A 22226-nucleotide genomic window follows, 5' to 3' on the forward strand; every position below is an offset into this window, starting at 1 on the left:
ACTTAAACATCTCTTTGCTCTGTAGGTCAACATGCTACTGCTAGCCTAGATGCTAACTAATAAGTCAAAATGCACCAGTAAACTAGTTCCTGATTTTACAAAACAACACTTGACTTAAGAGCGTAGCATTTTAATTTCAGGTTGTACAAATCAAGATGTTGTGTTTTTGTAGGGCAGGTGAAGGTCAGGTTGTCCTCAGGGTGAATCGATGCTCTTCACTCTTCACTCTGCAGCCTGTGGACTCCCAACACGGCCAGAGCCAGAACCTCCAGCAGAACCTCGGGGAACCGGTCCCACGCCGCACTCAGCTCCTCCAGCGTCTCACTGGACCCACAGAGGACATCCGCCGCCCAGCGCAGCTCCCCGTCCTGCTGCAGGGGGGCAGGGGGACACGCTGGGAGACTGGGCTCACCTCCGTCCTTTAGACTGTCCACCTGGAGACACAAGGAGACAGGATGAGGGACAATGGGGGACATGAGACAGGATGTGGGACATGGAGACGGGATGTGGGACATGGAGACGGGATATGGGACATGGAGACGGGATGAGGGACATGGAGACAGGATATGGGACATGGAGACGGGATGTGGGACATGGAGACGGGATGTGGGACATGGAGACGGGATGAGGGATATGGAGACAAGATGTGGGACATGGAGACAGGATATGGGACATGGAGACGGGATGTGGGACATGGAGACGGGATGTGGGACATGGAGACGGGATGAGGGATATGGAGACAAGATGTGGGACATGGAGACAGGATATGGGACATGGAGACGGGATGAGGGACATGGAGACGGGATGTGGGACATGGAGACGGGATGAGGGATATGGAGACAAGATGTGGGACATGGAGACAGGATATGGGACATGGAGACGGGATGAGGGATATGGAGACACAAGGAGACAGGATGAGACTTCAGGCAGGAGAAGCATTCTCAGGATTCTTAGGATTCTCAGTCGATGTTTGGTGAAACAGGATGTTGACATGTCTGAGAGAAAAGTAGACGAACCAGTTGGTTGAGGACAGTGAGAGTTTCAGGACTACAGGAGGTCAAAGGTTGCAGCATTATCTCTGGCAGACCTGCAGAAAACAGAAGAGAAGTCAGAGGTTTTTTCTCAACTCATTCAAATATCAACAAACATTTTCTGGCAGACTCACCGTTCATGGCGCAGACCAGAAGATGGACAGCGTCCCTCTCCTTGGAGGACACGTTGGACTCATCCAAGACGTCCATGAAGGACGAAACGACCTTGGACGGGGGACGCTCTGGCTGTCCTTTGTTGCTCTGGTCCAGCTGACAGGAAGAGGAGAAGAAGAATCACCGTCTGATCAGATCTGATCAGGTCTGGAGGCTAACAGCTGACAGGAAGTTCAGGTCTGAACCGTTTCCTCCAGGAGACTCAGCGCCTCTCCTTCCTCCAGAACGTCCTGGAGGCCTTTCAGCAGGTCACGGCGAGTCGACACAGGAAGTTCCTCCAGCGGCTGCAGAACATTGTCCTTCATCCTAATCTCTGCAGGAAACAGCAGGAAGTTAGCAGCAGCGAGGTCACATGGTCAGTGATGGAGAGGAGGAGGATGAAGATCACCTTCTCTGGCTTGTTCCATCAGGTCAGAGTTCACTGCATCGTGGCTCAGACCTGCCAGCAGAACAGAATCAGGGTGAAGTGACATCACCTGTTAAGCGGTTTTAGCCTCAGGTGAACGTCGGGGTTCGACGCCCGACACGCCGTCAGATGGAAACCAACCTCTTCGCTTGTGACTCCAGCTTTCTAAAGCGATTTCTGCAGAAGGTGAGAAGAAACAATGATTCCCCTGACAATGACCTGGAGGCCAGTGAAGGCGCGGCGGTGGTCCTACCCATCGCCCCGCCCTGCAGCACCACCTCCACCAGGCTGAAGGCGAAGATGGACTTCTCCGGCACAGTGAAGGTGGTGTCCTCCTTCCACTTGCCCTGATGGAGCGGGTCAAACCCAGGAGGAGACAGTACTTTACTCAGCGAACGTCACAGCAAAGCCAGCAGGGGGCGCACTAGGCTCTGCTACACACAGCTGCCTGAACAGAACCAGCAATGATCGCAGCGACTGCGGGTTCGATTCCCAGACATTTACTGCATTCTGCCTCTTGTGTCTCTACAACATGGAGGACGCTCAGCTCAGCCGGTCGTCCAGCTGCTGCTGGACAGACCAGGTCACCAGGTCCAGATGCAGAACATGGGACGATGCTGTGGCTGTATGACATCACTTCCTGCTCTGACATTGAGCTACAGAGAGGCTGGAGGTGAGATGTCACAGAACCACATAGATCTAGACCACATAGATCTGAACTGAACCCTGCAGTGGTGAAGCTCCAAACAGCTGCTAGTTGCTGAATCCAGAACTAGACATTCTAGATGTGTTCTGATTTAGCTTCTCTCACCTTAACATTCGATTTGAACATTTCTTTTAAGCTGGCGGTGAAGCAGCCTTCCTTCTTGTGCTCCTTGATGATGGTCACGGGTCCAGAGTTATAAACCGTCTCATAAACGAAGGCCAGCAGGTCTTTTTCCTTTAGATTCAGCGCCTTCAGCGTCGTGTCGCCGATCGGCCTGCGGAGCGGCAGGTCAAAGGTCAACAGGAAGTGGAGCCGCTGCTAAACCTCTTCATCACCTTTACCTGCCGCTGAACTTCTTCCACACAGATAAAAGGTTGACTCTCTTTTTGTTGATGGTGACGGACTCGGACAGGCCGTCCACCGAGTCGTATTCTGCAGAGAGGTTGGCTTCACCGAGTGCTGCGTGTTCTCCGTCCACCTCGCAGTTGCCGCTGGACTCCACCCACGTCTTGAAGTCCTTCACCAGGATGTCCTCCTCTAACTCTGTCAGGAAATAGCCAGTCTCTACATCATGCAATTCTGCAGCTGCTGAGCTTCAGGTGACTCACCTGGGGAGAAGTCCTGGTCCCCCAGCAGCTCCGGCAGCGTGATGTTCATGACCTTGTATGTGGGGTACTGGAAGAAGAATCCCTTTCGGACCCGAAACAGAGTCAGAACCTCCATCTTTTTGCTCAGGTTGCAGTTGGGGATCAGCTCATTCTGAGCACCGATGTCCTTCACCAGAGCTTTGGTTTTAGTCGCAAACATCGTCTGGGGAGACAGAATGTCCACAGGGATGTCAGAGTCCACAGAGACACAAGGTCCACAGAGACACAAGATCCACAGAGACACAAGATCCACAGAGACAATACGTCCACAGAGACACAACCTCTCTGTGTCAACCTCCACAGAGACACAAGGTCCACAGAGACACAACGTCCACAGAGACACAAGGTCCACAGAGACACAAGGTCCACAGAGACACAACCTCTCTGTGTCAACCTCCACAGAGACACAAGGTCCACAGAGACACAAGGTCCACAGAGACACAACCTCTCTGTGTCAACCTCCACAGAGACACAAGGTCCACAGAGACACAAGGTCCACAGAGACACAAGGTCCACAGAGACACAAGGTCCACAGAGACACAACCTCTCTGTGTCAACCTCCACAGAGACACAAGGTCCACAGAGACACAAGGTCCACAGAGACACAAGATCCACAGAGACACAAGGTCCACAGAGACACAAGGTCCACAGAGACACAACCTCTCTGTGTCAACCTCCACAGAGACACAAGGTCCACAGAGACACAAGGTCCACAGAGACACAACCTCTCTGTGTCAACCTCCACAGAGACACAACGTCCACAGAGACACAAGGTCCACAGAGACACAAGGTCCACAGAGACACAAGATCCACAGAGACACAAGGTCCACAGAGACACAAGGTCCACAGAGACACAACCTCTCTGTGTCAACCTCCACAGAGACACAAGGTCCACAGAGACACAAGGTCCACAGAGACACAAGATCCACAGAGACACAAGGTCCACAGAGACACAAGGTCCACAGAGACACAACCTCTCTGTGTCAACCTCCACAGAGACACAAGGTCCACAGAGACACAAGATCCACAGAGACACAAGGTCCACAGAGACACAACCTCTCTGTGTCAACCTCCACAGAGACACAAGGTCCACAGAGACACAAGGTCCACAGAGACACAAGGTCCACAGAGACACAACCTCTCTGTGTCAACCTCCACAGAGACACAAGGTCCACAGAGACACAACGTCCACAGAGACAATACGTCCACAGAGACACAACCTCTCTGTGTCAGCCTCCACAGAGACACAAGATCCACAGAGACACATCAACGCAGCGCTCTGTCCTACCACTAGAGGTCAGGGTTCTATCAGGACTCAGACCAGTGAAGCTGTTCTGGGCTCCCAGTCAGTTATTGGGACCATGTAGAGGAACCGGGTCTGAATCTCTGAGTTTAACGGTAATCTGAGCTGGATCATCATCATCATCATCATCATCATCATCATCATCATCATCATCATCATCATCATCATCATCATCAACAGACTGCTGACTCGTTCTGGATCATCTGAACCCGAATCCTCCGTCTCCATAGCAACCAATCAAAGTGGTCTTTCCTGAAGAAGTTCACAATCTGCCCAGAATAAAACCTGCTGCAGTTCATCCAGGAACACTGTTCCTGTTTCACTCGTCATGAAGCGTCTGCAGCTGCAGCTTCTCTGAACGAGGATCGTTCCTCCGACAGCAGCAGGACCGGAGCTTCTGGACGAGTTATATCTAGACTAGAGATAAAGAAAAGAGTTCAGCCTTACCTCAGAGCTGCAGCAGCAGCAAGACGTTCAGCTCAAGTTGTGACCTGTTGCTTCTCTCTGCAGGGTCTTTATACTGGGGCCTGGGGCGGATCCAGTTCAGATCGTTCCCCGGGCAACCAACACCACACCCTTCTTCTTCTTCAGCAGATAAACATAACATTATTCTCTCTTCGGAAAGGATCTGGCTGTAATCTGACCCAGGTCAAAGGTCAGCAGAAGGGCAGCTAATACCTCTGCAGACCCCACACATCCTGGACACAAACTGACTCATTTGATGGGTTTTGTGTCTCTGGCAGGTTTTCCTCATTCAGTAACTGATGAGTCCAAATCACTGAGGATTTTCTACTGATGAATTATTAAACTGACAGTGGACCCGTCCACAGTTCATGACGGGTCAGAACCTCCTGATGAGACATGTGGAAAACAGAACCTGAACTGAACTGGATCTGAACCGGAACTGAACCTGAACTGAACCGGAACTGAAACAGAACTGAAACAGAACTGAACCGGAACTGAAATAGAACTGAACTGGATCAGAACCGGATCTGAAACAGAACTGAACTGGATCTGAACCAGAACTGAACCGGATTTGATCCAGAACTGAACCTGAACTGAACCGGATTTGAACCAGAACCGAACCGGATTTGAACCAGAACTGAACCGGAACTGAACCGGAACTGAACCGGAACTGAACCAGAACTGAACCGGATTTGAACCAGAACTGAACCTGAACTGAACCGGAACTGAAATAGAACTGAACTGGATCAGAACCGGATCTGAAACAGAACTGAACTGGATTTGAACCAGAACTGAACCTGAACTGAACCGGAATTGAAACAGAACTGAACCGGAACTGAAATAGAACTGAACTGGATCAGAACCGGATCTGAAACAGAACTGAACCGGATTTGAACCAGAACTGAACCGGATCTGAACCAGAACTGAACCGGATTTGAACCAGAACTGAACCGGAACTGAACCAGAACTGAACCGGATTTGAACCAGAACTGAACCTGAACTGAACCGGAACTGAAATAGAACTGAACTGGATCAGAACCGGATCTGAAACAGAACTGAACTGGATTTGAACCAGAACTGAACCTGAACTGAACCGGAATTGAAACAGAACTGAACCGGAACTGAAATAGAACTGAACTGGATCAGAACCGGATCTGAAACAGAACTGAACCGGATTTGAACCAGAACTGAACCGGATCTGAACCAGAACTGAACCGGATTTGAACCAGAACTGAACCGGAACTGAACCAGAACTGAACCGGATTTGAACCAGAACTGAACCTGAACTGAACCGGAACTGAAATAGAACTGAACTGGATCAGAACCGGATCTGAAACAGAACTGAACTGGATTTGAACCAGAACTGAACCTGAACTGAACCGGAATTGAAACAGAACTGAACCGGAACTGAAATAGAACTGAACTGGATCAGAACCGGATCTGAAACAGAACTGAACCGGATTTGAACCAGAACTGAACCGGATCTGAACCAGAACTGAACCGGATTTGAACCAGAACTGAACCGGATCTGAACCAGAACTGAACCGGATTTGAAGATGCCTGTTTGATTCTCACCTGTTCAGATCTCTGTGATGCTAATGAACAGTTCTCCATAAGTAACCAATCAGGCAGCAGCAGATCAGTCAAAGTGCTGCTGCCAGAGTCCTGAGCAGTACCAGAAAATGGATCAGAACCAGACTTCCTGTTCCTGAACGTTCCCAAGAGTTGGGGGTGTTTCTGCTCCTGGTGTTGCTGTTTGCTCCTTAAGCTCCGCTTCTTTTTCATGCCGTTTCTTTCAGCCTGCAGCTGCTCAGGCTGATCTGACATGTTTGGACAGAACCGGCGCCTCCATGTCCTCATTCCTCTCAGAGCTGCAGGACGCCGCCGTCGTTCGCTCCAGCTAACCAGAGCTTCTCAGTTCCAGTCCTCAGTCCTGCTCTAGATGAGCCTCTATTCCAGAACAGCTGATCCAAATGGTTGCATGACCTCTCCTGCAGCCATCAAGAACAGCAGGCTGTTAATCAGCCAGAGATTCAGTCCATGTGACAGAAGGGAAACATCTAAAAAATGCAGGACAGGGAGCCTGAGAAACACCGGGCCAAGGACAGATGGTCCGATCCACACCACCAGAACAATCAATCAATCAATGAAGTTGGTCTGTTCAGCAGCAAGGCTTTACAGCATAACAATAAAGTAAAATGTCAGAACACCATCAGTCGCCATCAGTGACATCATCAGGATCATCGTTACATTTTAATATATTGATCAACGTCTGATTGATTATTGGTCCAGAAGCAGCGCTAACCAGGTTAGCCTCAAAGGGGCTCAGGGTTTCAGATGATTCTCAGTTCTCTGGAAGTTTGTTCCAGATCTGTGAGCATAGAAGCTGAATGCTGCTTCTCCATGTCTGGTTCTGGTTCTGGATTCAGACCAGAACCAGAACCAGACATACTGATATGCTCAGTGTTGTATAGTAACGAAGTAAAAATACTTCACTACTTTACTTAAGTATATTTTGGAGTACTTCATACTTTCCTCGAGTATGAAAATTTTTGATGACTTTTACTTTTACTTCACTATATTTCCGAACTTAATTGCGTACTTTTACTCCGATACATTTTCAATGTGTGGTTTAGTTACTCGTTACAAAAAAGCGAGAGAGAGAAACAAAGTGTTTTGATCCCACCTACTGATTAGCAAGTAGCAAGTAGGCTACCGAACAAAGTTGGTAGCCTACTTGCCTGGGCTTGTTCATCACCTCCAATAGGATACACCTGTTTAGCTTCTCCCATTAAACACAAAGCAAGTCTCGCAATCAGCAGCAGCCACATGGAGGAGGAGACGGAGACCACAACGACTGCTGGTGGCTCCAGGGGAACCACCAGCTGGTGATGAGAGCCCATGGCCTTATTTAAACACAATATACTCTTTCGTGGGTGTTAAAGATTCGTCGTACCGCATGCAGTGTATGTTATTCCTGCCCGAAGATGTGGAAATTCTATCTTACAAAAACTCCCCGTCCAACTTGAAGAAACACATCGAGGTAACGTCTTATGAAATGGTTATAATCCTCCTGTTTCAGTAACTATAGCTTGGTCACTAGACACTACTGTATTGTGAAACGTTGACCATAAATGAACTTTGTTTGGCATTGTTTCAGTTCCATACGTGGTGTATTTAGCTTAGGCTTAATGTTGACTGTAGCAGGCTACCTAGACTCCTCTGTTCAAGGGGGAACAGAAACCATAGCGATAGCAATTTAGACTCAATTTAACGAATATAGGAAAGGCATGCAAGTTCAAAACCAGGTTTACAGATGCCAATAAGCTGCATTTCCCTCCCAATTCTTTTTTTCTTTTGCATAATGACCAGTTGTGTGCACCACCTACTGACTGTAGCATTGACTGATTCACTGATTTGTGAAGTAGAGTAATCGTAACAGATCTTTTTCTTCATGTTGGCCGCATTTTCTGTACTATTTATTTTTCTCATTTTCAGCACTGACCTTACTTGAAGGGAAAACTTGAGGCTTACAAAAACTTAGTATTTTCTGTCCTGGAGGGTTTACTAAGAAGCTGGTTCAGTTGTAAAGCAGGTTAAGTTAACCTTGTGCTATAGGTAAAGCACCTAATTTTCTTAACTAAATGATGCCTGCAGGTATATCTATTAGCAGGTTTAATTTTGCCTGCACTTGGTTGGGTACATTATTTTAAGTGTATTTGACAAGTTTACCAAAATATAAAAAATGTCATTCAAACTGCATTTGCTTTGTTTTACTTTTTACTTGTACTTTTCATTACATTACTTGAGTACATCCATTTTTACAGTAATTTCCATACTTAAGTACAAGAAGTTTCAGATACTTTAAGACTTTAACTCAAGTAACATTTCAGTCAGTGACTTGGACTTTTACCAAAGTCATATTTTGGAGAGGTACTTATACTTTTACTTGACTCTGAGATTTCAGTACTTTATACAACACTGGATATGCTGATCCAGCAGGTCTTGAACCCGTCCAGCAGGGTTCTCTCTCTGCGCTCTGATTGGCTCCTGCTTCTTGCTGGACTTCCTGTCTCTGTCTGTTGATTTCCTGTCAGTTTCTCATCCTGATAGTTTCTCTTTCTGCGTTCAGTTCAACTTCAACTTGGACCAGAATCCTGGCAGAACCGAGCCATCTGGACCCAGCAGGACTGGTTAAAGGAGAACCGGGCTCAGCTGCAGCATCGGACCTGCTGCAGCAACTTTCCTTCAGCCGCTGCATCCTGAATGCACAGAGCAGCGTTATCACAGATCCTTCCTCCCAGCTGTCAGACCAGCTTCACATCCTGCTGGTGTTTAACCACCAGGCAGAGAAACACCTCTGACCTCTGACCCCTCCACCTGGATCTTAATCTGGTGTAAATATTTGACCACTGTTGAATTAAGACAAACAGTAAATTTTCATTGAAATCTGAGTTTATTTTATAATTGATGGAAAATCAAAGTTGTAATTCTGACACTTTTATAAATGTTGGTGAATTATTGACCCAAATAAACTCCTGGATCCGTTGAAGGTTCTTTTCTTATTTCCTGGAGCTAACAGAGAAACTGGAGCCAAAAATTCGGTAATATTTTCAGTTTCCTCTTCCCCCCATGGCAGCATCACTGTCGTCATGGAAACGCCTCCACTCATGTCCCAGACGGCTCAGTCAAAGTTTCCTGTTGCTGTGTGTCACAGCAGCTGGACTAACTGCCCCGTTGCCCCACATCACCTCAGTGTTTCTGCAGGATTCAGTTTTATTATAACTAATTATAACTGATTATTTATTATAACTGATTTGTTGAACCTGAAGGATTTCAAATAAAGGACTTTAATCAATCAATCAATCAATCAAATTTTATTTTTATAGCACATTTCAGCAGCAAGACATTTCAAAGTGCTTTACATCATAACAAACACAGAATCACAATGCAACATAGAATCAATCATCAAAACACAGCATTAAGTCAAGTTCCATCAATAAATTTGTAATTGATTACATTTCAAATACAATCCTAAACAGGTGGGTTTTTAGTTGAGATTTAAAGAAAGTCAGTGTTTCAGCTGTTTTACAGTTTTCTGGAAGTTTGTTCCAGATTTGTGGTGCATAGATGCTGAAAGCTGCTTCTCCTCATTTGGTTCTGGTTCTGGGGATGCAGAGCAGAACCAGAACCAGAACCTGAGAGGTCTGGAAGGTTGATACAACAACAGCAGATCTTTAATGTATTGTGGTGCTAAGCCGTTCAGTGATTTATAAACTAACAACAGTATTTTAAAGTCTATTCTTTGAGCTACAGGGAGCCAGTGGAGGGACTTTAGAACTGGTGCTATGTGCTCCATCTTCCTGGTTTTAGTCAGAACGCCAGCAGCAGCATCTGGATCAGCTGCAGCTGTTTGATTGATTTGTTGGACAGACCTGTGAAGACGCTGTTGCAATAATCAATACGACTGAAGATGAAGGCATGGATGAGTTTCTCTAGATCTGGCTGAGACATTAGTCCTTTAATCCTGGAAATGTTCTTCAGGTGATAGAAGGCCGACTTTGTAACTTTAAATCATTTCAAGACTAAAACACATGCTGGAGGTTCTGCTGACACCTGCAGAACCTCCAGCAACATTCCTCACCGGGCCCAGACCGGGCCCAGACCGGTGAGGAATGTTGCTGGAGGTTCTGCAGGTGTCAGCAGATTTTTGTTACATAATCATTTTGCTTCAGGATTTTTCTCACTGTTTCATAAGAGCAGCAAGTCTGGACAGAACCTGGACAGAACCTGGACAGAACCAGAAGCTCCAACTTCCTCAGCTCTGTGAATCAAAGTGGAGGTTCTGACCCAAACGGGTCCAGCTAGGATTGGGGTCATAAATCAGTTTTTAGTAAAGCTGATGTTTGTGATCATCAGGAAACTGATAATAAAAGTAAAACATCTTTCTTCTGTTTTCACTAAATGAAGCTTTAAATTATTAATGATCAGAATCTGACTGAAGCCAAAACAAGCAGACTGTAGGAATTTAGATGTAATAAATCAGAATGTTCATTTACCCTTTGAAATGATTATAATTAAATATAATTAATAATGATTATTAATAAGAGAGGCCAAAGGGGTCGGGTGCATTGTGTGATGGGTGGCGGCAGAGGGAGGGGACCCTGGCGGTCCGATCCTCGGCTGCAGAAGCTCTTGGGACGTGGAATGTCACCTCTCTGGTGGGGAAGGAGCCGGAGCTAGTGTGTGAGGTCGAGAGCTTCCGGCTAGAAATAGTCGGTCTCACCTCGACGCATGGCTCTGGTTCTGGAACCAGTCTCCTTGAGAGGGGCTGGACATACTTCCACTCTGGAGCTGCCCAGGGTGAGAGACGTCGGGCAGGAGTGGACATACTTGTTGCTCCCCATCTCGGCGCCTGTATGTTGGGGTTTACCCCGGTGAACGAGAGGGTAGCCTCCCTCCGCCTACGGGTGGGGGGACGGGTCGTTTGTGCTTACGGGCTGAACGACAGTTCAGATTATTCACCCTTCTTGGAGTCCTTAGAGGGGGTACTGGAGAGTGCCCCTCCTGGGGACTCCCTTGTTCTCCTGGGGGACTTCAACGCTCATGTGGGCAACGACAGTGAGACCTGGAGGGGCGTGGTTAGGAGGAACGGCCCCCCGATCTGAACTCGAGCGGTGTTCTGTTGTTGGACTTCTGTGCTCGTCATGGATTGTCCATAACGAACACCATGTTCAGACATAAGGGTGTCCATATGTGCACTTGGCACCAGGACACCCTAGGCCGCAGTTCGATGATCGACTTTGTCATCGTTTCATCGGATCTGCGGCCGTATGTCTTGGACACTCGGGTGAAGAGAGGTGCGGAGCTGTCCACTGACCACTACCTGGTGGTGAGTTGGCTCCGGTGGTGGGGGAGGAAGCCGGTCAGGCCTGGCAGGCCCAAACGTGTTGTGAGGGTCTGCTGGGAACGTCTGGCAGAAGCTTTAACTCCCATCTCCGGCAAAACTTCGAACACGTTACAGGGGAGGTGGGGGACATGAAGTCTGAGTGGACCATGTTTCGTGCCTCCATTGTCGAGGCGGCCGATCAGAGCTGTGGCCGCAAGGCTGCATGTCGCGGCAGCCACCCTCGAACCCGTTGGTGGACACCTTCGGTGAGGGATGCCGTCAGGCTGAAGAAGGAGTCCTATCGGGCCTTTTTGGCCTGTGGGACTCCGGAAGCAGCTGATGGGTACTGGCAGGCGAAGCGGCATGCGGCTCGGGTGGTTGCTGAGGCAAAAACTCGGGTGTGGGAGGAGTTTGGAGAGGCCATGGAGAAAGACTTCAGTACGGCTTCGAGGCGATTCTGGTCCACCATATGGCGTCTCAGGGGGGGGAAGCGGTGCAGCACCAACACTGTTTATAGTGGGGATGGTGTGCTGCTGACCTCTACTCGGGACGTTGTGGGCCAGTGGGCAGAGTACATCGAAGACCTCCTCAATCCCACCAACATGCCTTCCACTGAGGAAGCGGAGCCTGGGGACTCTGGGTTGGGCTCTCCAATCTCTGGGGGCGAGGTCGCCGAGGTGGTTAAAAAGCTCCTTGGTGGCAAGGCCCCGGGGGTGGATGAGATCCGCCCGGAGTTCCTTAAGGCTCTGGATGTTGTAGGGTTGTGTTGGTTGACGCGACTCTGCAATATCGCATGGACATCGGGGGCAGTTCCCCTGGATTGGCAGACTGGGGTGGTGGTCCCCCTGTTCAAAAAGGGGGACCGGAGGGTGTGCTCCAATTATAGAGGGGTCACACTCTTAAGCCTCCCTGGCAAGGTCTATTCAGGGGTCCTGGAGAGGAGGGTCCGTCGGATAGTCGAACCTCGGATTCAGGAAGAGCAGTGTGGTTCTGGTTCTGGTTGTGGAACACTGGACCAGCTCTACACCCTCAGCAGGGTCCTGGAGGGTTCTGGGAGTTCGCCCAACCACTCTACATGTGTTTTGTGGACTTGGAGAAGGCGTTCAACCGTGTCCCTCGGGGAGCCCTGTGGGGTCCTTCCACCACATCTTGTTCATATTTATGTTTTCTTTGTATTATTTACAGCTTCAGTTTCTTTAAGTTGTTTCAGATTTTAGTTGATGTCTGGAGAATTCTTTTGTTTTTCTAAAAATCTTATTTTTGTCACTTAAATATTCACTGATTATTGTTTGTGCTAAGCTAAAGTTAGTTTTGCTTTGTTTTACTTCATTTTGTATGTTTGTTCAGTTTCTCCAAGCAGGTTTTTGATCTTTGTGCTCAGAGTTCAGTTCATTTGTTTCTTATACTTTGATTTATTTTTGCATTGACTCTTTAATTATCTTTTCTAAGTATTAAAATGGAAACTTGTTTCTGCTTTGAAGACTTTTTGTCCTGGTTGGAGTCTGGTCTCTCACAGGTTTTATCGATCTAACTCTGCTTTAGATTTAATATGTTAATGTGTGTATTTATTGATTTGATTGATTATTGAGTTTAAATCAGTTTCTCAGGCTGGAGCTGTTTCCACAGACAGCCTGTGGGGGCGCTACAGATGAGGGTGATGGAGCGGAGTCCTTCCAGAAGCTGCTCGGCTAGAAGAGAAACGACTTTAGATTAGAAATTATTTTACTGTTATTATTCAGAAAGTATCTGGAATTTTCTGTTAAATGTTAAATAATTGTTCTCTCCAATAAACCATTTAATTATCTATAAATTTCTGTCTCATTTCCTCATTTATTTAAAGAAATAATCTGAGGACTTTGCGCTTGGCTCTGAGTGTTATTGGCTCAGGGCGCCCCCTGCTGTCTGTGGCAGGTATAAACTCTGCTGGTTCACATGTTTCTGTTTGCTGAAGGACAAAGAAACATCCAGAAAACCCAGTTCATATCTACACCTCTCTGTCCTCACAGCCTGAAGCCTGAAGGTCAGGATGAAGGTCAGGATGAAGGTCAGGATGAAGGTCAGGATGAAGGTCAAACCGAAGGTCAGGATGAAGGTGAAGATGAAGGTCAAACTGAAGGTCAGGATGAAGGTCAAACCGAAGGTCAGGATGAAGGTCAAACCGAAGGTCAGACTGAAGGTCAGGATGAAGGTCAAACCGAAGGTCAGGATGAAGGTCAATCCGAAGGTCAAGATGAAGGTCAGGATGAAGGTCAAGATGAAGGTCAGGATGAAGGTCAGGATGAAGGTCAAGATGAAGGTCAAACCGAAGGTCAGGATGAAGGTCAATCCGAAGGTCAAGATGAAGGTCAGGATGAAGGTCAAGATGAAGGTCAGGATGAAGGTCAGACTGAAGGTCAGGATGAAGGTCAAACCGAAGGTCAGACTGAAGGTCAGGATGAAGGTCAAACCGAAGGTCAGGATGAAGGTCAATCCGAAGGTCAAGATGAAGGTCAGGATGAAGGTCAAGATGAAGGTCAGGATGAAGGTCAGGATGAAGGTCAAGATGAAGGTCAAACCGAAGGTCAGGATGAAGGTCAGGATGAAGGTCAAGATGAAGGTCAGGATGAAGGTCAGACTGAAGGTCAGGATGAAGGTCAAACTGAAGGTCAGACTGAAGGTCAGGATGAAGGTCAAACCGAAGGTCAAGATGAAGGTCAGGATGAAGGTCAAGATGAAGGTCAGGATGAAGGTCAGACTGAAGGTCAGGATGAAGGTCAAACTGAAGGTCAGACTGAAGGTCAGGATGAAGGTCAGGATGAAGGTCAAGATGAAGGTCAGGATGAAGGTCAGGATGAAGGTCAAGATGAAGGTCAAACCGAAGGTCAGGATGAAGGTCAGGATGAAGGTCAAGATGAAGGTCAGGATGAAGGTCAGACTGAAGGTCAGGATGAAGGTCAAACTGAAGGTCAGACTGAAGGTCAGGATGAAGGTCAAACCGAAGGTCAAGATGAAGGTCAGGATGAAGGTCAGGGACCAGCTGGATGAGCTGAATCTAATATTTGTGTTCTGTTTCTCCTTCTTCCCAAAGATCCGTTGGAGCTGCTGCCTTCAGAATCCATCCATGTGGTTCTGGTTCGGTGGTTTACAGAACCGGCAATTTCCGGTAAGCTTCATATTTCACCGGTTTGTTGTTGAACTGGAGCATTAAACACATCAAGGTAAATGTTAGCAATTTGAAAACTTCAACAGGATCCATGAATCCAGACAGGACTTTGTTGAGAATCCAGAACCTCTGGACACGAACAGAACAGAACCAGGATCTGATGGTTAAAGTCTGGGTGACTTTAATTTTCATTTAAAATAAACACTTGGCCTATTAAAGAATCACTTTAATCATAATCTTTTTACTTAAAGAAGACTTTTGGTTTCAACACATTTAAATAGCATCTTCTTTATGTGTTAAGAAATAATATTTAAATAACATGTAGACAAACTTTCACAAGCCAACAAAACAAAACTGACTTCAAAATCTTTGCAAATAATATTAATAGAACTAATTACTGCACTGTTACCTGTAACAATAGCAGCTCACTTTTTAAGTCATACTAGACGCAAATTACATTGTTATAATGTTTTTTCAATGTAATAATAAAAAATATTCAAAATAACAAAAACAGACACTTTTCAAAAGTGTCTACGTTTATCCAGGACTGGATGAAGAGAAATTATTCTGTGGATCATCCATAAAGCTACATGATGTCTGGTAAATATCAAACTTTATTCCATCAACAAATGTAACATGAAGGAAACATATTCCAGACGTTGCTCCAGGTAATTACAAATATTTATCAGTCTCCTGAAAAACTATGAAAACTTGGACGTTTCATCAGTCAGTGAAATTCCCTGGATTCCCTGGACAGAGCGAGGAAAGTGAGGATTCATCCTGTGAGTGGGAGACTTTTCCTAACGGGTCCGACTCGCTCTGTTTGGCTCAAGTTCTGGTTGGAACCGGAACTTCAACCAGACCAGGCTAACATCCTCTGTTAGCCGTTACTTTGTTACGTTAGTCATTTCAAAGGAATCTGTGGAAAAGATAATCAGTAAATAAATATAAATCAAATTCAAATAATGTTTTTATTGTTGTTTATGCAATAATACCTAGTATGTCTGTGCTTATAAATAAAAATGGTCCACTGATGATCTGGAAAGCAGACAGTCAAAGAGTCGCTGCTGTCTGGTGAAGGTCCAACGTTTCCCTAAAGAAGAGAAACGTTGAAGTTATGAGGAACCAAAATATGAATCATGAATCAATGTAAATTCTGTCAGGATGCTGCTTACAGATATTGTATGATAACCATGTTTCTTGGTCAAGTTTTCCTTTAATAAATGTCTTAGCTCAGGCAAACAGCCTGTTCTAAGGTTTTTATCTGTGCTATAAAATAATAATATAACTCTAGAAATGAAAATAATGCATCACAAACAGAATGTATGCCACCTACATATTTAGTTATTTGATTTTTAGGGATTTTTTATTCTTTTCAAACAGCAACTTCTTAATTAAGAAGAGTGTGAAGGTCTGACTGGGTCATGAACTAAAATGCTCTTAATTACTTCAACTTATTTTCATAGGAAATGATTTAATAATTATAATAATGAACTTGTTTATAACACATTTTACATGTATAGAAATCTCAATTCAAGTTCAGTATTAAAGCACATTTCATCAAAACAGCATTTCAAATCATTCACACCATCAAAATATCAGCTGCCAATTATGAAACAAGCATTAAACAGTAGATTTTGTTCAAAATCAAGCAAATACAGATGAAATATTAATGAATGTTTCAGTTGCTGCTAATCTAAAGCAGTTCTAACCAGCTGGATGTTTAGTCTAGATTATTAATCCGCTCAGTGATTTATAAACTAGCAGCAGTTTAAAGTTTATAGTAACAGCAGAACTCCAGGAATATGATATGATCAGAGGAAACCAATCAGTGATTCAACTAAACAATTCAATTTGATTGTTAGCAACAAACCTGAGAAACAACAGTAAACAGTAACAGTTGTACAATAAGCCAGAGACACAGTTTCAAGACAATAATGGTAGTTTAATAAAACGTATGTGAACAAAAACTAGAAAGTTACCAAATGAATCCAACTACTGAGGCTAACAGGCCGGTTCTGGACGGGAGGCGAAAAACCGAGAAATCACTGAAGTTAAACTTCAACAGGACGAACATCCAGGCCCAAACACACACACACACACCTGTCCTGTCATTCACACAGCAGGTGTGTGTGTGTGTGTGTGTGTGTGTGTGTGTGTGTGTGTGTGTGTTTCGGTCACTGCTGGTTTTATTCCTCAACACATTTGTAAATGTTAAGAAAGAATAAAACTTTACTGCCACCAAGATGGAAATATTTTGTCTCTCCAAACAGAAACAGAAATACATTTACATCATCAATCTGCATATTAATTCATTTGTTTTGTTAATAATAGTAATTGCACTGGGGATAAAAACAGTACCAGTAAGAAGGATAAATGTTTTCTTGCAGGTTTTTGGTTTCCAGGATCCAGTAGAACTTTTAGCTGTTTGCTAAAATATGGACCCAACTTCCATTTTCAGAGCAGATTAGATCTTTATGAAGTTTTTATAAACTTCCTGTCTGGTTCGGTCTGTCCTCTGCTGCTGCTGCCTGGTCCTGGTTCTGAATCCGGTTCCGGTTCCGGTTCTGCTTTTATGCTGAATAATATCCTATAAACTCAAAACTAAATAAACAGTGAGCCTCAGCGTTTCTGGGCTTTTATTGGCTCCTTTGTTTCCTAACAAACATGACGTCACCGCTATAGACAGAGCAGCCAATCAGAGCCCAGAGCAGCTGGTCTCTATGGTAACGACGGATCGTTTGGAGCAGAGCAGCGTCGGACTGAAGCTGAGAACAAACTGGTTCAACTGGGAGAACTGGAGCAGAAACTGGTGAGTCCGAGCCGCTGATTGGTTCATCGTTTGTTTGTTTGTGTCGCTGCGCGCGCAGCGGCGGCGGCTGCTTCCTGTTCCAGAGATAAACATCAGAGTTTCAGGCCTCCGCACCTGGAGCAGACCTTCACAATAAAAGCACAGAACACTGAGGCCAGTTCCTCCTTCTGACCAGCAGGTGGCGCCATCAGATAAACAGAAACTTTAGATAATCCGAACATTTCTGATCCAAGTTCTGATGGTTCTGGATTTAATCTGGTTCTGATGCTTTATCAATAAAACTGATATTATTATTGATACTTTATTAACTATTTACACATTTTCAGTCATAAAAAGAGAAGAATTTATGGTTTAAAAGCTGAAAAAATACAAACAAATTATATTTTGTTGTTTCTTGATTGAAAAAAAAAAAGAGCCAAAATTTCATTCTGTCATAAAAAGAACTGGCTTTACGACAGAACCAGAACCAGAACCAGAACTCTTTCCAACAGGCGTCCATCCAGGAACTGTCTCTGTGATGGACCTGGTACCAGAACCAGAACCGACCCTCTGGTACCAGAACCAGAACCGACCCTCTCTGTGTCGCTGTCAGTCATGGCAGGAACGTCCAGACACGACCGAGCGATGGCCCAGAAGGCCAAGCAGCAGCTGTCGGGATGTTCTGACCCGGTGGAGCGGCTCCGGCTGCAGTGTCTGACCCGAGGCTCGTCTGGGATCAAAGGCCTGGGCAGGTAAGCCCCGCCCACCTCACTCACCTGGTTGCAGCAGTTCTGACCACAGTGGAGCCGGGTCAGAACCGGGTCAGAACCGGGCCACAGTGGCTCTCAGATGCAGAAACATCAAAGTTTGGAAACGTTTCTTCAATCCGCCTGGAACCAGAGAAAAGAAACGAGAAAACGACGACATTTAAAATGATATTTATAAAATATGTTTATAATGTTTATAAAACATTTATTACTAAAGTTTAAACTAATAAACTTCATGAAGAAACTGAAACACTGATAAAGGTTTTAACGTCTGCAGGTTCAGTTCAGTACAAACAGAACTGACCCAAAACACGAGTACTTTAGTTACTGCAGTACTCTGATTACTCCAGTATTCGTACTGAGTTCTGTGTGTCTGCAGTAGTCATGCTGCGGGCTGTGCTGACTTGGCGTTGCTGCAGGATGTTGTTGTTTTCCTCGTTCTGTTGCTGTTGGTGGTTTCCAGCTGCTGATCTCAGTTCTGTAGTACTCTGTGGTACTCTGTGGTACTCTGTGGTACTCTGAGCTCATTTACTACATCAGATCAGCAGTTTGTGATCGTAGTTTCTCGGTTCGGCTCTAAATGTGTCATCATGGCTGAGAACTAGAAACCACAAACACATTAACAGTTTTTGTACAGATGGTAGAATAAAAAAGTATTTTTACTTCCTGTATTTCTGTTCTCAGTTTTAGTTTTAGTGAGAATCTGTCAACAAATCTGCAGATACTTTAAAACCTGAAAACGTTTAGTTCAGCAGTTTGTAGTTTCAGGTCATTTTCGCTGTGATCCAGTTTCTAGAGGCAGTTTTTCCCAAACATAGAGGACGCCTCTGTTTGTGGAGCGTGTAGCTGTGACGTGTGGCGGCCAGTAGGGGCGCTGTGGCTCCAACAGTCTGTTTCCTGTCAGGACCTTCAGGATCATGGACGACAACGAGAACCGCTGCCTGGACTTCAAGGAGTTCCTGAAGGGCCTGAACGACTACGGGCTGCTGATCGAGAAGGACGAGGCCTCCGCCTTGTTCCGCCACTTCGACCGCGACGGCAGCGGCTCCATCGACTTTGACGAGTTCCTCATCACCCTGAGGGTAAACCAGTAAACCCAGTAACACCAGTACCACCAGGCAGAAACATCTATCAGAAAAACATGTTGAATGATTTTAAATGAAGACCTGTCCTGGTCTCATTGGCCTCCTGTCTTTGGTTTTAATCGTCCGGCTGCTCGGTGAAACCCGGTGTCTGTTCTGACCTCAGAACCAACTGGTTCCACTGGTTTAGCCTGAACTCGTCCCTCTGTCCTGCAGCCTCCCATGTCCAAGTCTAGGATGGAGGAGGTGATGGAGGCGTTCAGGAAGCTGGATAGGACCGGAGACGGCGTGATCACCGTGGACGACCTGAGGTGCGTCTACAACGCCAAGTACCACCCAAAGTACCAGAACGGGGAGTGGACCGAGGAGCAGGTGTTCCGGACCTTCCTGGACAGCTTCGACTCTCCGTACGACAAAGACGGAAAGGTACGGGAATGAATCCGTGGTTCAGGGTCTGACGGTCAGAGAAACATGCAGAACCAGAAACCTGATGGGAGAGCAGGCAGGAGGAATCTTTGGCTCCGGTTCTGATTTATTTTTGTTCTGGCTGGTGGTTTTGTTCATGGGTCCAGTTTCAGGGATCCACCTGAAGGAGATCAGAGAAAATGTTGGATGCTTTAAACCACACAGTTCATTCTCCCACCATCAGCTGATCTTCTTGGTGCTAGCATTAGCATTAGCATTAGCTAGCTATGTCTGCGGGTCTCCTGCCGACGTTTGGACCAGAACCAGACAGAATGCTCAGTTTGGTTCTGGTGCTGGGCACGTTCTGATTCGGTTCTGGTAGACCACTTCACCCCTCAGCAGAACTTTCCTGGATCCAGTTCCTTGGTTCCATGTCCAGGTTTTTTTGTTTTGGTTGTTTTTATTTTTCTACACATTAAGACACTAAAATCCAGAGGTCAGGACTTCCTCCTGACCTCTGACCTTTACCTTCCTGTATTTTACCTGCGGCTCAGTAGGATGATGTCTACACTGATCTACTCTGGGTTTCTCCAGTTTTCTCTCGGTCCAGAGAACGTTGAACAGAACCGATTGTGGACCTGCTCCTCTTCCTCACTGACCGTCTTCATCCTCTGACCTCCAGGTGACCAAAGAAGAGTTCCTGAACTACTACAGCGGCGTCAGCGCCTCCATCGACAGCGACGCCTACTTCATCCTGATGATGAGGAACGCCTGGAAGCTCTGAGGCCGCATGAGCTATGACTCATTTATAACGATGATATTAATGTTTTACAGTGATCACTATTTATAATAATAATGTTTTACAGTGATCACTATTGATAATGATATTAATGTTTTACAGTGATCACTATTTATAATAATAATGTTTTACAGTGATCACTATTTATAATATTAATGTTTTACAGTGATCACTATTTATAATGATATTAATGTTTTACAGTGATCACTATTTATAATAATAATGTTTTACAGTGATCACTATTTATAATATTAATGTTTTACAGTGATCACTATTGATAATGATATTAATGTTTTACAGTGATCACTATTTATAATAATAATGTTTTACAGTGATCACTATTTATAATATTAATGTTTTACAGTGATCACTATTTATAATAATAATGTTTTACAGTGATCACTATTTATAATATTAATGTTTTACAGTGATCACTATTGATAATGATATTAATGTTATTAATGGTTTATGGTAATCACTGATATCAAATAATTGATTTCCATCTTTATGAAGTTTTACTTGAACATTTCAACAGAAACTTTTCATTTTTTACTTTATTGTTCATAATCAATAATTGGTTAATGATGGTTAAATAAAGGTCCTAGTTCAAACCTGGCAGTATGTACAGAACATTAATGGAGACAAAGCGGAGTCGTACATTCTGGTCTGGATGCTCGTGACGTTTGGACCGGGTCGGATTTTACAGCAGCAGCGCCGACCCGACCCGACCCGACCACAATCAGAACAAACAGGTCGCCGTGGCAACAGGAAGTCCCCACTCAGCACGCGATGCGTTTGAGTGCTGCAGGGGAAACGAGACTCTGCAGCAGCAGCAGGTTCTGGACGGGCCCAGAACCGGACGGGTCCGGTTGGGAGCAGCTTCTAAAGAAGGTCTCTGATGTTTCCACAGGTTCTACTGCTGTTAGGAACCAGAACCCAAACAGAACCGGGTCAAACAACAGAACATGTAGAACTCTGAAGGTTCTGGAGGCTGAACATGACCGGCAACCAGCTGGTTTCCATGGAAACCGGCAACCAGCTGGTTTCCATGGAAACCGGCCTTTATAATCACTTCGACCCAATCTGTACTGTGATTGGCTTCTGACCTGGTTCTGACCCAAATGATCGGACTGAATGCTGATTCTTTGGTTCCTTCAGATGACCTTCGATCTGAACTGAACGGATCAGAACCAGAGGAACCATTCTGTGTCTTGGTTCTGTTGGGTTTGGTTCTGCTGATGGGTCAGTTCCATCAGGAGGTTCTGGTGCCGGATGAAGGATGTCTATCAGAACCTTCTGATTGGTTCTGATCGGGTCTCTGAGGTTCCCTGCTGAGATCAGAACTTTGGGTCCAGAACCACCAGAACAGGTCAAATGGACCGCCTGGTTCTGCTGCCATGTTCCACCAACAGAACCTTCTGGTTTCACTGAGTTTCATGGAAAACCAAAGTCCATTTGGACCTGCAGCAGAACCTGTGAAAGCAGCAGAACCAATTTGATCCAAATGTTCAGAACCAGCAGCAGGTCCAGTCTGAGACAGAGACATAACAGGAGATGATGATAATAATGATAATAACAATGATAATAATGATAATAATAATAATAACAATGATAATAAT

The 22226-nt window shown here is 45.5% G+C and overlaps 2 protein-coding genes across 3 annotated transcripts; one reads left to right on the forward strand and one right to left on the reverse strand.

The window, feature by feature from the left end:
- Positions 1 to 114: 114 nt before the first annotated feature.
- LOC114149607 (uncharacterized) lies at positions 115 to 4846 on the reverse strand. Its single transcript, XM_028025609.1, has 11 exons — positions 4715 to 4846; positions 2926 to 3127; positions 2659 to 2860; positions 2423 to 2591; positions 1865 to 1958; positions 1753 to 1788; positions 1594 to 1644; positions 1391 to 1518; positions 1166 to 1301; positions 1017 to 1087; positions 115 to 434 (listed from the first exon to the last, which is right to left on the reverse strand). Exons 2-11 carry the CDS (start codon positions 3122 to 3124, stop codon positions 216 to 218), a joined length of 1305 nt encoding a protein of 434 aa, XP_027881410.1. The 5' UTR covers positions 3125 to 3127; positions 4715 to 4846; the 3' UTR covers positions 115 to 215.
- Positions 4847 to 17124: 12278 nt separating this feature from the next.
- Positions 17125 to 20724, forward strand: capslb (calcyphosine-like b). Of its 2 annotated transcripts, XM_028024648.1 has the most exons (5): positions 17125 to 17575; positions 18168 to 18306; positions 19226 to 19403; positions 19620 to 19829; positions 20491 to 20723. In XM_028024648.1, exons 2-5 carry the CDS (start codon positions 18170 to 18172, stop codon positions 20590 to 20592), a joined length of 627 nt encoding a protein of 208 aa, XP_027880449.1. In that variant the 5' UTR covers positions 17125 to 17575; positions 18168 to 18169; the 3' UTR covers positions 20593 to 20723. The 2 variants fall into 2 exon arrangements, with proteins under 2 accessions (XP_027880449.1, XP_027880450.1); XM_028024649.1 differs by lacking the exon at positions 17125 to 17575 and having other exon boundaries at positions 20491 to 20724.
- Positions 20725 to 22226: the final 1502 nt, after the last annotated feature.

This window comes from Xiphophorus couchianus, chromosome 8 (assembly GCF_001444195.1).
Source record: "Xiphophorus couchianus chromosome 8, X_couchianus-1.0, whole genome shotgun sequence".
In the NCBI taxonomy this organism is placed as follows: domain Eukaryota; kingdom Metazoa; phylum Chordata; class Actinopteri; order Cyprinodontiformes; family Poeciliidae; genus Xiphophorus; species Xiphophorus couchianus.